This window comes from Dermacentor variabilis, chromosome 2, assembly GCF_050947875.1.
Source record: "Dermacentor variabilis isolate Ectoservices chromosome 2, ASM5094787v1, whole genome shotgun sequence".
Lineage (NCBI taxonomy): Eukaryota > Metazoa > Arthropoda > Arachnida > Ixodida > Ixodidae > Dermacentor > Dermacentor variabilis.
In genome coordinates, this window is record NC_134569.1 from 246164689 (window position 1) to 246182441 (window position 17753).

At 42.2% G+C, this 17753-nt stretch overlaps 1 protein-coding gene across 4 annotated transcripts in view; it reads right to left on the bottom strand.

Moving 5' to 3' along the window:
* Nucleotides 1-289: 289 nt before the first annotated feature.
* LOC142573217 (uncharacterized) overlaps nt 290-17753 on the bottom strand; it is a 105852-nt gene continuing 88388 nt past the window's right edge. For 2 of the 4 annotated variants that reach the window (XR_012826249.1, XR_012826250.1), the window contains 2 exons: nt 15275-16684; nt 290-3224 (listed from right to left, as the gene is read on the bottom strand). Coding sequence is in view for 1 of the 4 variants with exons in the window: in XM_075682807.1 (XP_075538922.1) it covers nt 3060-3224; nt 4701-4795; nt 15275-16684 (1670 nt within the window). In the remaining 3 variants the exon portion in view is untranslated. Of the gene's footprint in view, nt 3225-4700; nt 4796-15274; nt 16685-17753 lie in introns of all 4 variants that reach the window. The other 2 variants (XM_075682807.1, XR_012826251.1) reach the window with 2 other exon arrangements.

Here is a 17753-nt window from a genome sequence, read left to right on the forward strand (position 1 = left end):
CCGTAGAAAGAACTTCATTTATATATGGCGCATTTTGGCTAAAGCCAAGGTACACATTCCGTCTCGTTTGATTGCAAAGGCAAGCCAATTTTAGAAATGCAGGCCTGTTTTGCAGCGTAACTTCACGCCCTAGATCAAAAGTTGACTTTTCGAAGCATTGCTCAGGCAGCCGGCTCTGTAAGGCCAGTCGCAAACCATAATTTCTTCGTTAAAATGTAAGTTCGCTGGGCATTTCTTAATAAATGCAACCGAGTATGAGCACTGAACAAAAAGATTGCAATTAGTAGGGTGACGAAAAAGGCCAAAGGTAGATTTGCACAGAGGAGCCTTTGTCGTTTTCTCCTGCAGCCTAGAGCTCGGGATCGACAACGCCGTCCAGGTTTTAGCTTTTTCTGTCATAGGCGCTGATGTAACAGTCGGCGCAAAAGCGGTGGTACCTAAAGTACCTAGCGTTTTCGTTCCTAATGTAGCATATTCATTCACTTCTGTTGTCAGCTGTGGCCTCACTGTTGAAGTTTTATCACTCGTCATGATTGAGACTTCTTCAATCACAGTAGAGAAAGTGTTTGTGTTAATGTCCAATATCACCGTTGACAAAGGCGAGGAAACAGGTGTACCAACACCAGATTTATCACTTTTAAGATTATCTTCTCTGTGTTCCCATTCAGCGTCATTGCGTGGCCTGAATAATACCGTCGTGGGGGACTCCCAACCCTGAGTCGAGGCTTCAGCTTTCAAGTGCGCATTTGTATCTGCAGTCGATTTGAACGGCAAATGCTCTATACTTGACATGTGATTCTCGACTTCTTGAGGCACCACTTTCTCCGTGAATAATTGTGGGGACCTTGTAGAAGTCTTTAGTGTTTTCGTATATGTAACTTCTGTTGCTGCATCGGTTGTCACTTCCTTATAGATAGCTGTCGGAGTGTCACTTGTGGTCTCAGTAGCACCATTTGTCTCTCCATGATAGCGCGTTGACAGGTGAACTGTGATTGAAGGATTTAGAAATTTACTTCCTCCGGAAGACTTCGAGAGATGCAACTCGGACAACGAGAGGGAAGCATCATGGCTGTCCCTTTGAAAGCCTTCTGCAATCGTCGAATAGTTTTTTCCGGTTTCATTTTCCTGTGGTGTTGTAGCGTCTGATAACGGTGTTTTGGTGCCACTTCCTCTGAGGACAGCACTGTCGATTGTAAGGTTATTAGATGTCATGTGTGGTGCTGCTTTAGAAACCACATCAGGACCAAGGTCTTCCAAAGGCGCCGTTTCGGTGACGGGTGAATAATTTCCTTCAGTGGTCGGTGAATACTCTGAACTTTCAACATCTTTATGCGTTTGCGTCGTATAAGCTTTATTAAGATATGTAGCTGTTGCCAGTTCCTGGATAACAGCAATCGGCGTATGATGACCGTAGGCTTCTGTAGTTGTGACCATTGATGTGGATACGGTATTCGTTGAAGCTAGCCACTGATTGGCAATATCTGAGGACGAATAATTATATTTCAGGCTCTCTGCCAACTCATGTTTATTTGAATGCGCATTCAAATTTTCTCTGATGTCATTGCTAACCTTTGACATAGGGTACGTTTCTTTTATTTGATTCAGCGGTGCCACGTTTTCGGTGTCATTGCGATGCAGGGACATGACAGTATTTACTTTGCTTTCAAAATCATTTATAGCGTCAGTGTGGGAAGTTTGTGCCTTTGTCTTCTGTGTGCTTGTTTCTGCTATAGTTTGCAGTTTATCATCTTTGATACTTGTGCACAATGTCGGCGCTGTCACTATAGTTGTCAAGTGACGATTTGATGGAGGAGAGCTATATGTTAGTAGTGCTGTAGAAAGTGGGGTGGTAGATGTCTCTTGTGATGGTGTGTTGGTTGGATAGAAAATATTAGTACTCTGAGTATCCTTGGAACCGGCGTTAGTTACATGTTTCTCGAGAAATAGTGACACAACATTAGCGCTCACTGTTGTTGTTTTTCTGTCATTTTCCGTCCAGATAACAGCCTTTGGTTCGGAACGTGTTTCAGTGTAACTTGCTGTAACTGATAATGGAAGGCTATCACTTCTTTGTACTGTCAATGGTGTCAGCGTGGTAGCTGCTCTCAAAGTCAAGGGCAAAACATTATTTACTTTGTTAGCTTCATAGTACCCCCCAGAATGATTTGTACTCGAATCAGTAGCTGAAGTCTTTTTATCTTCTATAGTCAACGTCCCTTTCAAGTCAGCTTGATTTTTTCGTTCTGGAGCTTCGCCTTGCACCTCGACGCTGCTAGATGTTCGTGATGTGTCTTCATATTTTTTGTCTGTTAGTTCTGCGGGTAGTGTAACTAGATATGGTGACGGTAAAGTTGATACTGCCAAGTCAGTGAGGTCGCGAGGAGCATACGAAAGTAAGGTCTCTTCGGAAGTAGATTCCAATACTGGAAGAGATTCCTCGAGCATGTCTTCACTTGTGTGTGGTCTTGCGTCATGAGTAGTCATATGCGGGGACACGAAACCTGCTTCGTGCTCGGCAAACAATCTGCTGTGGCTTTCAATATCGGGGGTGTTTATGTTATGCGTGGGTGGTGCTACAGCAGCATCTGTACGCGCTGTTGTCCAAGTTGACTCTTCGTCCTCTCTAATGCCAGCGGCTGTCTTTACAGTTGAGCCTATCGCTACTTTGAGTTTACCATTATTGCTTTCCTTAGATATGGTTGAAACTGCGGCACTAGCGATTCCCACAATTCCACCGCCTGTGTTCTGATCAGGAGTGGGGTCTGCGGTAGTTGCAATTGTGGACGTGGTTTCTCTACTTGACTCTGCTGAGCCCCTTTGTTCTGCGGAGCTCATCACCGCCGTAATATCTAGAGGTGCCGTCTGCCTAGGAAAAGCACTATGCGCAGTTGTCTTCGGTGCCAATGTTAGAGTCAGTACTGTCGTTAGTTCGATTTCTGGTAGCTTTGCCAATGTGTCAGATGCACTCACATATTTGCTTGCAAAGTTTTCAGTAGTGGACTCTTGCATTTTCAGTGATTGTTGATTTAGAGCCGTCGTTGTCTGTTCCACCGGTATTGCTACACCTGAGGAATCGTGTGACACTGTCTCAAGTGAAGCTTTTCTAGGTACTTGAAAAGGCAATGGAGGTTGCGAACCGACGTGCATTTTCTCTTCAATGCTTTGTTCGCGTTTGTCAGCTCCAGGCATTTGTAGCAAATTGGCTGTGCGCTTGTCATCCAGATCTGGAATGCACAAAACAAGAAATAAAAACATGAGTTGATCACTACCGCAGTAAGGTTCATCAGAATGCATCCTCCTTGTGAAAATTCGTGTTTCATAGGCTGAAACAGGACTTTAACGTTGCCTGTGCGCAGGGTCTTTCGATTGAGAGCTGCGCCATTTGCATCTTGCTGATACATTAAAACAGTATTTTGCACACAGACTCAACATCGCATCTGTTCTCACAAAGTACTAATAATTTTCAGGCAGTATGGTGTACTGCGACATAAAACCAAAAGATTAAGAGTGAACCAGGGGTTAAGCGCAGTAACCTTACATAAATGATCGCAAAAAGAATAGTGCTCATATAATATCTTATGACTATATATAAGAAGGCAATTGTATTGCTATAGCAGGAGGAGGAAAGATAGATACGGCAAAATATTGTTGGCTTGCAAAGAGGAAACCACGTAAGCGGTGGAACAAGGAAATACAACAAGCTCTAGAAGAGCTTCAGCATGCGTCTACTAAAGCTCGATAAAGCAAAGCGTTGGGATTACACGAAGAACAGATGCTCTATATATGTAACAAATACCGAGACTAGAAAAGACTAGCGAGTGAGCTCATTGAAAAACATTAACTGCACAAGTCCAGGTTCAGTGTGCAGCATTCGTAATAAATACAAAGGTGCACCAAGAAAACTCCGGAACCATGTAAGAGCAGTCGGAGTACCAACTAAAACTTCGCAAACTGCTCTGAGGGATGAAGAGGGTACCATCGTTGAACAAGACGATGCGCTGCAATGCATCAGAGACATTAGTAGAGATAACTTCGGCACAAAAGAAAGCGTAGTTCCGACTCGAAAAACATTCAGCAACGACAAAAAATCCTGACATATCAAAATTAAGCATAGAAACCTTTTAATGGAAAAATGCAGAAGGAAATATCCCTAATAACAGCCGCCGGACACAGCGAGATCATTCAATCATCAATCAAATCAATCATCAAACGGTAATCGAAAATCTCGCGTATATAGGAAGGCCGAAAATATAGCAATTATATAGGAAGGTACAAAATATAAGGCAGCGGTGGAAATTCACTAAGGACTGACTCGAGTTTGTCCTCTTTCTGCATTTTTGCTCACACTTTGTGTTAAGGGCCTCAAAAAACGACTGAATAACGGTGAACTAATTTCATTTGTTCTACATGCATAATGAACAAATGGTGCAAGAGAACGTCCCCGGACTGATGTATACCGACAAAATAGTGCTGATAGCGGACTATGCAAGAGATTCACAGAGGCATTCGAATATGCGTGGCAATGAAGTGACAAGTCTAGGCCTTAAGTTTAGCACAGAGAAATATGGCATTTTGATCTTTATTGAAGAGACGAAAAAAAATTACCTGGTATGAATACAACAGCAAGTCATACACATTTTCAAGTAATATACGTGCTTCGACGTAAAAATATCAGCAAGAAATATTTACTCAAGACGTACCAACATAACTTGAACATCGTCAGGAAGCGGAATGCAGCGATAATGAAACATAGACCAAGTTGAGGCCACCATGACTATGAGGTGGTGCGTGGAACCTGTAAAAGAGTAATCGCACCATCGCGCTAACGTTCGCAAATGCCTTCCTGTGCTTCAAATCCGATACATTGTTGAGGTTGGAAGCTAACCAAAAATTGATAGGGCGGTTGGATATGGGAACCCACAGTAAAACCACAAATGAGGACGAGTAGTTTGACGTGCGTTTTTGTTCATTTGTAGTAGGAGAAGCGCAGAGCAAAATTACTTTTGAAGAAAGAGCCAGAAACATACATGAACACAAATGCGTGGATAAAGTGCACTAGTATCTGTATGTGAAAGCGTCGACACAGAATAGACGAAAAGGTCAAAAAAGTGGGCAACGAAGTACAGGATAATTGAAAGTGTAGATAGACAACCACGAGTCATTAAAAAGAAAGTAAGACAAACAGCGACAGTTATTCGATGCAAATAATGGAAAGAAAAAATAACATGCAGATCCACAAAATGTCAAGAAAGAAATTCGAAGAGAAAGTTTATACGATAACACAAAGGGCAGAGCCTACTATCTGAGGCTCGAGCTGGTTGCATGACAAAAACATACCGGAGAAAATACTCGCAACAAGGTGAGCAAGGAAGGAAAGAGAAAAGCAGAAGGCAGGGAGGTTAACCAGAGTAACGTCCGGTTGGCCACCCTACAGGTTAGGCATGCGTGTGCTGCAGCGAGGATCCGAAGACCACCCAGCACACCGTAATGGAATGAGACAAAATTAAATCAATGAGACCCGGTGGTAACGCACACCTTCCGCAAGCGCTTGGATTTCAAGGCGACGTAAGCATCAACCGGTGGGCAGCCGAGATAAGCAGTGCACATGTAGAGTACTTGTGGGAAAAAAAGCCAGAAAGAAATTCATACGACCGGAACTGTTTTATTCTTTATTCTTTATTCATCAATTACCCCGCAGCGCCCGAAGGCGTTACAGCAGGGGGGTTACAACATGGAATAAAATACATCTTCGTTCACACAATGCACTTGCTTTTCAGTCAGCCTATTCCACTGCTTAATTGTTCGAACAAAAAATGAGTTGGCATACATGTTCGTCTTGGCAGGGTACTCGAGGATTTTGCAACTATGATCAGTTCGTTTTGAAATGTAATGAGGTTTGTGTAAGTAAATTTCCCTATTAATTCCTGTTTTATTGTAGTAAATTGAATATAGAAATTTTAATCTCAGTTTATTGCGGCGGGCAGAAAGCGATTCCCATCCTAGCTCAGCCTTCATTGCAGTGCAGTTCTCCTTTCTTCCGTACCGCCCCAAGACGAACCTGGCAGCACGGTTTTGTATTTTTTCCAGAGCGGCAATGAAGGTTACCTCGTGGGGGTCCCACACAACACAGCCATATTCTAAGAGTGGTCGAACACAAGTTGTATATGCCATACGTTTTAAATTCGCATGTGAACATCGCAGGTTTCTCTGAATGAAATTCAAAGCTTTACCAGCTTTGGCTATGATACTTTCTACCTGTGGTTTCCACGAACATTCAGACGACAGTAGCACACCTAAATACTTATACGTACTGCCTTGCTTCAATAGTACGTTGTTCAGATGATACTGTGACTGTATTGGTTTCTTCTTTTTAGTAAATGAGAGATGTACACACTTTGTTATGTTCAAAGTCATTTTCCATTTAGTACACCAATCATGAATGATTGTTAGGTCGTTCTGAAGTTCAATTGTATCATTGTGATGGGAAATTTTTTTGTACACTACACAGTCATCCGCAAACAACCGTATAGAAGATGAAATTCCGGCAGAGATATCATTAATGTACACCAAAAATAATAACGGACCCAGAACGGAGCCCTGTGGGACTCCTGACGTAACATTTGCATATTCGGAGCATTTTCCATTCAGTATTACACATTGCCTTCTTTGTGAAAGGTAACATTCAATCCATTTAAAAACAGTTGCATCAATGTGTAGGGTATTAAGTTTAAACAATAAGAGTGAATGTGATACCGTGTCGAAGGCTTTCCGAAAATCCAGGAACACACCGTCTACCTGTCCTCCTGCATCTACGCTGGATATTATGTCATGATAAAACTCAACTAGTTGTGTTGTGCAAGATAGTCCCCTACGAAATCCATGCTGCTCGTTAATTAGTACCTTATGCTTATTTAGATGATTTAGTATTTGTTTGTATAATATATGTTCAAGTATTTTACACGGGATAGACGTAAGTGATATTGGCCTGTAGTTACCAACGTCTTTCTTGGACCCACCTTTATGTATCGGAACAACGTGTGCAATTTTCCAGTCATGGGGTAAAATACCTGTCGATAAAGATTTTTCAAAAATTAAATAAATGTACATAGAAATCGGCCCCGCGCAACGTTTGAGTACACGTGGAGAAATACCATCCGGACCACTAGATTTACTCTCATCAATATCTTTCAATAGTTTTTCAATTCCATTAATACTAAGCTCAACAGGAAGCATAGGCGAAATATTAGTTGTAGGTTGATGAATATGACAGGTGTGGTTGGGTAAGAATACCGAATGAAAGAAGTTGTTTAAGGCAGGCAGCTTTATCTTCGTCTTCCATAATTATCCTACCGTTATAATTTAACTCCTGTATTCCGAAGGAATCTGATCCACACTGTTTTAAGTGCTTCCAAAACATTTTAGGGTTTGATTTCATTTTGTTGCTCAGCTCGTTGAAGTAGTCATCTTTAGCTTTTCCTATTTTTAGCTTATATTCGCGGGTAATCTTATGTAGTTTTGTAAAATGAGCAGCTGATTTGCTTTTCTTGAATGCGTTAAATGCCCTCATCCTTTTCTTGATAAGCTTTAGTATATGTGTTGTCACCCATGGCTGTTTGCGCTTTTTAAGCCGTGAAGAATCAACATTGGGGATATGTACACTTACCAGCTCGAGTAACATATCTTTAAAATTGTCCCACATATCGTGCACATTACGCTCCTCAGATAAGCACTCGAAAACAGAAAAGAAATTACGAAGTTTCTCAGAAATTGCATCGTAGTCACCCTTCTCATAAAAGTAGACCCTCCTAGTCGTGGATAACTTCGCACGGTTCTTTTCTTTATGGATAACGGCAACAACAGCCAGATGGTCGCTAATTCCCGGAATGACATTCACATTTCTTATGAAATCCGGCGAGTTACAAAACAGCAAGTCTAACACAGCGCCATTGCGAGTAGGATCGGTGACGTACTGCGTCAGACCAAACGTGTCTACAATATTTTTCATCGCAAAGTTCAGGCGCCCGCCAGAACTTATACACGTATCATTGCACCAAGATAACCCAGGCAGATTAAAATCCCCCCCAAGAAGTATCGTCTGAGCTGACGCCTCTGTGAGAATGTCATATAATGTTTGCACTGTGCTGATATCTGAGTTGGGCGAGCGATAAACCACACCAACAATGAACGTGAAATTATCTGATAGGACTATCTTGCACCATACAGACTCCAGTGCATTGCACTTATAATCAATTGCTGAAGACTGTAGTGATGAATGAACAAGCAAAAAGACGCCCCCACCTGCAGTGGGCCTATCTTTGCGATAGACGACGTAGTTTTCTGGAAACACCTCACTATCAGCAATTGAAGGCTTTAACCAAGATTCGGTGCCAAGGACTATGTCAGCGTCAACACTTTCTATCAACCCAGAAAGTTCGGCTGTTTTATTAACGACGCTTCGGCAGTTCACGACGACAGCAACGAGTCGTCGACATCGGTAGTTCTGCTTTTTTCTGGTCTGTCACTGCCTACGCAATGGAACGACCTCTTCTTTGTCTTCATCCCACCTGAAAGCCCTGCCGTTGATAATCAGTTTGTCAAAATTCAGTTTTACTTTATTGTTCTTATCCTCTCTTTTTGCCTTAGCGTATTCCCATAACTTCTTCCTAATACTTCTTGTTTCAGTTGAGTAATCTCAACAGGCATGGGTAGTGGTACAAGGTTGAGATAGTAGCCTTGAAGAAGAAAAAAGAAAGATTAACGTGGTGTATTCAAAAATGCTAGGATGAAAAGCATGTATAGCATCCTTGATTAACTGAAGCAGGCTAGATGACCATTTCTCACCACGCCGTTTTGAAGGGGATGCCAAAAACATTATCATCAAACATCAGCAGTATTTTTGCGTTACCACACACTATGATATAATTCACATAATTTTATGTTTATTTCTGGCAAGATCTTCTTTGTCAATTGTAACTATGGTCTTCCGGGCATGAATAATTGCTCATGGCAGCGCCACTTCATGTTCAAGTACGGTACTTCTAATTTCATGTACCTCTTGTGAATACTAATGAAGACATCGTTGTGCCAAAAGGAAAATAAAGAAGAGGACAAGTAAGAAACGATAGATAGAGCGCAAACTTCAACTGATTTTATTCTTACAGCAGAGAAAGGAGAATCAAGAACAGCGCATGCGTACATCAGTGTTGTCTTGAGCGATTACAATACGTTTTTAACAGCTGCATCTCGGTGTCAAACAGAAAAACAAATGTACCACTAATACAAAGCGTGCCTCTCTTTTATGTGGTATGCCTGCAAATATTCTGTGGGTAACGTGTAATCCCTCGCTCCAAGTATCTTCATCTCACGCAGTAGTGGCTCGCAATTTCCCGCCAAGCAAACCACGCAATACACAGGTACATGCGCCTTAGGTTTGTATATTATAGACAATTCATACGCCCGGGCCAGGTCAGTGACATATCTCCCCGTTTGTCCCACGCACAACTTCCGAAATTTCAGCGGTATCTCGTATAGAATGCCCTTCTCATATATCACGTACGATGTAGTGTGGTCTTTCTGGTATCCTGAATTTTTGTCAACGCGGCTTATGCACGGAAGCAGTCCAGTCAACTTGCGTGGCGCCGAGAAAACAACTGGCGCACTAAACCTAGTAGCGGCTTTCGTCAAGTTGTGGGAAAGTTTGTGGACGGGCTTGCATCCATTTTGGTCAGATCTAGGCATATGCCTGTGAACGTTTGGCCTTAAATAGACGGCTATCAAAAAAAGCTACGAGTGAAGACCAGAATAGATGCCTTTTGGAAGGTGCTGATGCCCTTGGTAGGGTTCCTAACAAAGTGAGGTGCGGCAAGTCCAGAGACTATACAAGGATGGTCGAAACTTTTTCGAAGAAAAAGGCCTTCAGCTTCTTCAGTCTGACAAGGAAGGGCGTTTCGTCGTTTTCTCAAGAGGTGTGTTTAACGTCATGGCACAACAGGCTGTAGAAAAGAACTTTGTCCTAGTCAAAGAAAAGGAAACAAGGGTGAAGAAACAAGCTTTTGCGCTTTGCACAGATCTTAACCTTTTGAAGGTAGTCAAGGCAATAAGTGAATCTAAAGGTGTTTCATTAAGACTGCATTTCACAACAAAATCGCACAAGGAAGGAATTCTGTTCCGTGCCATCGTAAACGAGAAAGGTTCTTGGCCGCAGTTTAGCCAGTTTCTTTTAAAGAACTTGGAACCGTTGCATGTGGATGATCCTTTCACGACTAAGCGCTAGAGATGTTATTCAATTTCTGAAAGGAAACGCCTCTATCACACACGCTTTTTCTGTACACGTAGTTGATTTCTTTTACTCAGTGCCTCAACAGAAATATGTGCCTCTGTTAGGGATTGCATCGACCACAAGGGCCCAGTAGATTTTCAGAATCTAGTGGGCATGTCTATTGACCATTTTATCGTTTTATTGGAATTTTATTTAAAATCTACTTTTATTTCTTTCAACGACGAATTGTATGTTCAACGGCAAGGAATATGCATTGGTTTCTTTGTCGCTCATGTGCTGTGTGACATTTTCTTGGCATCAATTGACCGCGACCTGCACAGTTCTTTCGACGACAGGCTCTACCTTAAGTCTTTTAGAGAAGTCGATGATTTTTAATTATTTTGAAAAGTAACGCTAATTTTACCGTTAAGCAGCGCATTAGCGATCTCTTAGGCATTCTTAGACTGCATGAGAAGGGCATGAAATTTCCACATGAAATCTCTTCCCATGGCACTCCAGTTTTTAGATCTGTTTTTAGTTTTTCACAAAAACCACGTCTAATGGCAGTATAGCCAAGGTGCCCAGAAGGAATTGTTGCCGTAGGATTCGGCACAACCAAATTTACTTAAATTTAATAGCCGCTCTGCTTTAATCTACTCTCATGAAGTCATGCCCTCGCGCGATAAGCAATTTGTGAGGCTACACGCAGCCGGCTACACGAGCTAGGTCGTAATGACGGTGTCAAAAACATTGCTCTAGAAGGGGAAAGGAAAAAGGCATATGTCTAGCTCTGACCAAGAAGGATGCAAGCCCACAGTGGGGTCATACATCCACAAACTTTCCCAGAACTTATTTATTTATACAATACTGCGGACAAGAAGTCCAAGCAGGGTAGAATCATAAGCAGGGTTCTTAGCAGCGACTTTCTTCAAGTCGCTGCTAAGCTTGCTGTGCCAGTTCTTTTCTCGGCTCCATGCAAGTTGGATGGACCGTTTCCACGCATAAGCCGCGTTGGCAAAAAGTCAGAATGCCAGAAAAACCACACTTGACTGTACGTGAGATGGGCAACGGGCGTTATATACGAAATACCGCTGAAATGTGGGCAGTCCTACGCGAAACAAACGGGGAGATGTGTCAATAACCGGACCCGAGAGCGTGTATTGCCTATAACTAACAAAGGTGATGCGCATTTACCTGCGCATTGAATGGTTTGCTTGGCAGGCAGATGCCAGTCACTACTGCATGAGATTATAGGATGCTGGGCAGGAGTGGCGACACGTTAGCAAGAGAAATTTTGGAGGCCTATCACATAAAAGAGAGAGGCACGAGTATTAGTGATACGTTTGTTTTTCTATTTGAGAAAGAGATGCAGCTGTTAAAAACGTCCCTGTAAACGCTCTAGACAACAGTGATGTACGCATGCGCATTTGTTGATTCTCCCTGCTCTGCTGTAAGCATGAAATCAGTTGAAGTTCAGCGCTCAACCGATCGTTTCTTTCTTTCCCTCCTAATCTTTGTTTTCCTTTTGGCGCAACAATGTATTCATTAGATCTCAACCAACTCGACCAGCAACAAGTTTTTTTTTTTTAATTATGGGGCTTTACGTGCCAAAACCACTTTTTGATTATGAGGCACGCCGTAGTGGAGGACTCCGGAAATTTCGACCACCTGGGGTTCATTAACGTGCACCTAAATCTAAGTACACGGGTGTTTTTGCCCCCATCGAAATGCGGCCGCCGTGGCCGGGATTCGATCCCACGACCTCGTGCTCAGCAGCCCAACACCATAGCCACTGAGCTACCACGGCGGGTGGCAACAAGTTCTACTCACCTCTTGTGATTCTTGCGATCACAAACGGATACTCAGAAAATTTACACGACGAAAAACATAACTTTGTTATGCTGCAAATAATGTTAATCAGTAATAGATTACGTCAACGAAAACAATAAGGATAAAGCTTTTTGCTTAAGCAGTGGTCATATAATTCTTGTAGAGCGTCCCTGCTCCTGCCTTGGTGGTCTTGGTTCCCTACAATCGGTGCGATTTTTTAAAGCCATAGCTTCCTTTGGCTCTCCTCCAAACTTTTTTGCTTGTATGGTACTGGCTGTTTATGACCGACGTGGAACACTATATATGACTAGTTGCTGCAAATAAATAAAAAACAAGGTGTTTTCGATAGTCGGTTCCTCACCCTAGTCTCTAGCGCGCTATGCTGGAAGCATTATCGTCGATTCTGCTCACTACGGTTTCCAAAAAATACAGGTCCGCAAAACTAGCCTTGTTCAAACAGAATGAATATATTTTAGAAGCCTTTCAAGATGAACAGCAAGCCCCGGGAATGAACGTTGGCTTTGCTGGGGACTTTAATTGAGTACGTGAATCAGCGCACTTTGCTAAATAAATTTGACCAGTATGGCGGACTTGCTGTGTCATTAGACATTATGTTCACTTAATTAGCAAACCATACCGGGTGCGCGACAATTCACGCCTATCTTGCTCCACGCAAACATGTACTTGCAGGCGTCCCCCGGGGGAAGCATTTTAGGGCCTTAGCTATTTAAATATTAGGTTTAAGATATCCCTAATATCAGCCCCTTATCTCAGTACGTATTTTACGGTGTTGACACGACACTTCTCTTTTGTTTGGCAAATTACCGATCTCTTGCATGGATATCAACAAAGTTCTTCAGAAGCTAACTAACTGGAGCATTCTACATTTTTTTTAGAAATGAGCCGAAAGAAAACTAAAGTACAATTGTTTTGATAAGAAAGACAAACACAACACCAATTGACAGCCTTGTGTCGGGCGGTGCCGCAATAAAAGTTGTCGACGTTAAAAGACCCCTGCGTGTATACTTCATTAAAAACTTGTCATGCTAAAAACAGCACAATAAGAAACAGAATCCCTCCAAAGAAAGGCACTAAGACGTCATTATAATCTGTATTGAATAACATACTTACATACGGAATGAGTGAAACAATCCCACATTCTCACTTTTGAAGATAGACCCAAGAATGTGCGACTGAAGATCACGTAGCAACTATACATAACTAAATAAGGATACACAGCGCCGAATACGTACCTTTAACACAGACACAAAAAACCCGTCATAAACATTTTTTACCATTATTTGAACTCTCATTTGAAGCTGAATGTCTTAAGTATTTCTTTTTTTTTACTCATTGACACGTGATTGGAACAAACATGATTGTTCAATTATCAACAGCCAAACATTACCTATATTTTGGTCATTTCCGTAAAATAAATTGCATACCTCACAATTACGACCTGCCAGTGTTATTTGCCCTGTGTAACTTATTGTATACATCAACCAAACTTGCACCTGAAATACCTAAAAGGAACCTTATGGCTTATGGCCACTGTGTTAGATCATATATTTATGACCATGTAATATTTTCTGTTCTTGCTGCTGACCGTACTGTTTACCTATTATTCTGGTCTATTTTGGACGTTCACGTTTCTACACATTGGCATGTTATGTGTTAAGATTACCGAAGTACAAGCCCTACCGATTATGATCCCCGATGCGATCAACAGTATTATTAAATAAAAAATAAATTTTTAAATGCCTCCAATTTCCCGAATATCCAAACTTGCGAAAATACTATATTTTGTGGTGAAGCCGCAAATATGTAACGCTTTATTCTTCTCTCATGTAAGCTACTAGTTTTTGCTGTGGGATATTACCCCAGATACTAACCCAATTAACTCACGTGCCCTTCAAAAGACGTCCATTCGCCGCGCAGTCACCGGACTGCTCACCACACTCCGCGAGTTAAACACTTTCACTGATTTACAAAATATATACTGTATTCTTATAGCTTCGGTACAAAGAAAACCTTAAAATTTCCTGAGGTATCACTTTATTTTCTTGCTGAGGAAAAGTGTGAAATATATGCACACCTGTCGCGGAAACCTACAGTTTGCGTAACACCTTTTGCCAGCGCTACAAAAAACTCTCAACAAGTGTTTCAGTATTCACTGCCTAAACCACTAAACTGCCTACGCGGAATTAATATGAACATCATTACTGTTTCCAAAAGAACATTACAAGCAATGTAATGTGAAATAAAGGTGCGGATTTTTATGAAAGGAACATATATTTAAACACTTCTTTCAATGTACATGCTAAAATGCAGTCATGTTTTTCTTTCCTGTTTTTATTTTTTGATCATGTAGGAAAAAAATAGGAATTTGTTGCATTAGATCATGTTCGTTTTCCAATACGTCCAACCTGCCACCTCTATATAACTGCGCATTACTACACTGAGTTTCACTTCATATGTTGAACATTTTCTACTATTTTTTCGCTCTGCTTGCTGTTTGCCATACAACACAGTGAATCAAACCCTTATCTTTTGTCGCCACCGCCTAACCTTTGATATGTAGAAAGGGAATAAAACACGAAATGAATCAATGAAAATGAGTGTATGTGTTCTTTCTCGCATGTCTCTCTCCTATCAATGCAAGAGAAAGGACACTGTCCGTATGATTCTGTTTCTGATTGTTTACATTACAGTAACTGGCATGCCACTATGCAAGCCTCTCGTGCAGTATTAAGTACTCCCACATAGCTGTCTATTCAATATTATTAATGGAGATATCAGCAAATTCATATGGAGCTTTACTTAATTCTAAGCAACGTCTCGGAGCTTTAGTTCGGAATAAGTTACACTCTGCCTGCTGTGTGAATGCGGCAAGATCCGAGCGACAATGTTCACGTGATCTATGAGCAATCGGTGGAGTACCTCTTTAGGCTGTATTAGACACACCAGGGTCTTCTGTAATTGGTGCACAGGACCAGAATGTTGCTAGAACAGTGCATATAGTGACTAGTATTTACACTAGTAGATACTAGTCGAATAGCCACAAGCTGCAGCAATCATGTCCTATTCTTTGACCCCAATCTGTATAATAGTATGTCTCGTATTTTAGCGGTGCGGTGACGTCAACATACCGTAATAAATAATTATGGCATTTACATTTGGACTTACCAGTCATGGAAGCTTCATTTTGACTCGATGTAGAATCACTCGACCTATTCTTTATTTCTCTGGGCTTCTCGGTCTCTTCCCCAGTAGTATTCGTGACATCTTCCGACGACTGTAGCGGCGAGACTTCCGTGTATGCGACAGGTGTGGTGCCTGGTTTCATCCGCCCATCATCCTGATGTCGTTGAACTTTTACAGTGGCGTTTCTCAGAATTTCTGGGACGATAACTTTTCCCAATAAATCTTTCGATGAGTTTATTCTTCCATCTTCCTGTGTTCTTAGAACAGACGATTCAGTTATTACAATGCCTACACCGCTTGTCCTCGCATTGCTACCAGACGTCAATGGCGGAGCTAAGTTTTGGCCATTTAATAAAGCCTCCGTGACTACAGGCGTTCGCTCTACAAACGACATATGAACAGTTCCAATAGACGGAGGTCTATCTAGGGCAGTAGTCTCTTTGAGTTCAGGCCCCGCTGAAGTTTCCAGCATTGTTGCTGCCACGCTCCTAACTCCTTCAGCGTTGTCGTGCGTATTTTGCTTATAACTGGCAGTTGTCGTTAAAAATTTGTTCATGACCGTTATATTTTTCTGCAGTGCATTTACGTCTGCTGCATCATTGCTGAGATTAGCTGTAGAAGGCTCTGACGCAGACACACTCTGCTTGGGCGCTTCTCGTTTTCTCTCTGAGGGCAGTGAACTCGAGCGCGTTCTCGTATGCGCTACGTTAATGCTGCTGAGCAGCTTTGCTTTCCGAAAACACTTTTTGCGTGTAGATTTAAAATTAACTGGAGCCGAAGTCGAGGGCAGTGCTTTTCTTGAGGTGACCGAGGTTGGCAGTGCACGCAATGGTTCAACTGTAGGGGAAACTGCTGAGCTCCTGTTCTCTTTTAAGGGCGTCGCCGATCGAGTGTGTGATAGCGAACGTGATGCTTGAATCCTCCGGTTATATTGTGGGGAAGAAATATAACTGCTTGAACTCGGGCTATTATCGCCGGTAGTGTACATAGAGAATCTAGTGCTGATTGGGGACCTCTCCGGTGATCTTGTCACCATCACAGACTTAACTTTTTCCGCAGCAGAGAGCTTGCGGAAGCAGCCAACGCAAGCCATACGACGTTCCGTGTCACTTCTCCGTCGATCGGCGGAGATTCGCATTTTCTGCCGTCTTGAACGAATACCTTGAAACCTTTCGTATCTGAGATCACCATTGAAAGCATTTCCATTCGGTACAGCTTTCTCTCTTTCTTCTGTGTTCTTTAAATGTATGCCGTTCTTGCTATTGACGGGCAACTTCGTTCTTGTCTTGTAACTGGACTGAGCACCACGGCCGGAGGAGGCAGTTGAGCGCAAGTATCGGCGTTCGTGTTGAAGGTGTGCGGTGTCTCGTAAAGGAAGTCGCTGAATGGCACCTGCGATGAGATAGATTGAAACGTGCTTTAGAAGATAAATATTTGCTCTATAACGTGTTATTCTTAACGCTCTTCTCAGTGCGTCCTGAATTTTAGGTCACAATTATCAACAAGGTCTCTCAAAAAGTTCTGCAACAAAACTTAGCTTTTGCTTCTCAGTTCAGCGCTCATATTAAATACAATTTCTTGCGCCAAATTCTCCATAATTGAAATGCATGCCAGTATTGATGCTGAAATAATATTATCGAAGGCAGGCAAGCCACAGCAATCAACAGTAAGGAACGAAAGGCCCGCTTTCATTTTGAGCTTCCTTTCACGCTTGCTGATAAAGAACGGTAAGCAAATCAGGCCAAATTGCTAAAAAGCTTCCACATAACTTTGATGCAAAAAAATTCCGAAATTAAAAAAATACTCGTTCTCAGGAATGCAACTCATGCAATTAAGCTTTCCATACGCGTACGCCTCAAAGTCACACGTCTTTGGGGCGAAAGAGAGTGTAGTGAGGATCACCGCAAAATCGATTCACTAATCACGACGTAGGCAGCAACCAGCAGGAGGAAAGTGCCAGCACATGCTGAATGGCATTATAGAAGAGATGAATATTTTTCTCGACTTCTCGAAAGACCTGCCTGCTGACAGCGAATTTGTGACCGTAAATAGATGAAAAGCACTAAGCTCATTAAGCTAGCTATTTCTTCAAGGAGAGCAGCCAAGTGTAGGTTGAGACGAGAACTATCTTCGCCCAAACCATGCTCCTCGTTCCTTAAGCATCGACTCACATATTCAAAGGCCTTTTCTCTAACTTGTATATCAAACATAAGAATTAACGAGCGAGGTTACAGACTTGCGTTTGGCGCCGAGGCGGGGCTGTAGTAGTCTGGTAGGCTACGCTGGAGAAGAAAAAAAGGCGAATGGAAAGAACGGAGAAAGGAAGGCAGTGAACGTGAGAACGTACACGAACGTCAGGGACAAGCCGGTTGTTTTCAGAAAGCACAAAAGTGCCTTTAATGCCTTCTGAGCCAATGATCGTTCGGCACGGTGTTCCTGTATTTTCTGGCCACTCAGTGGA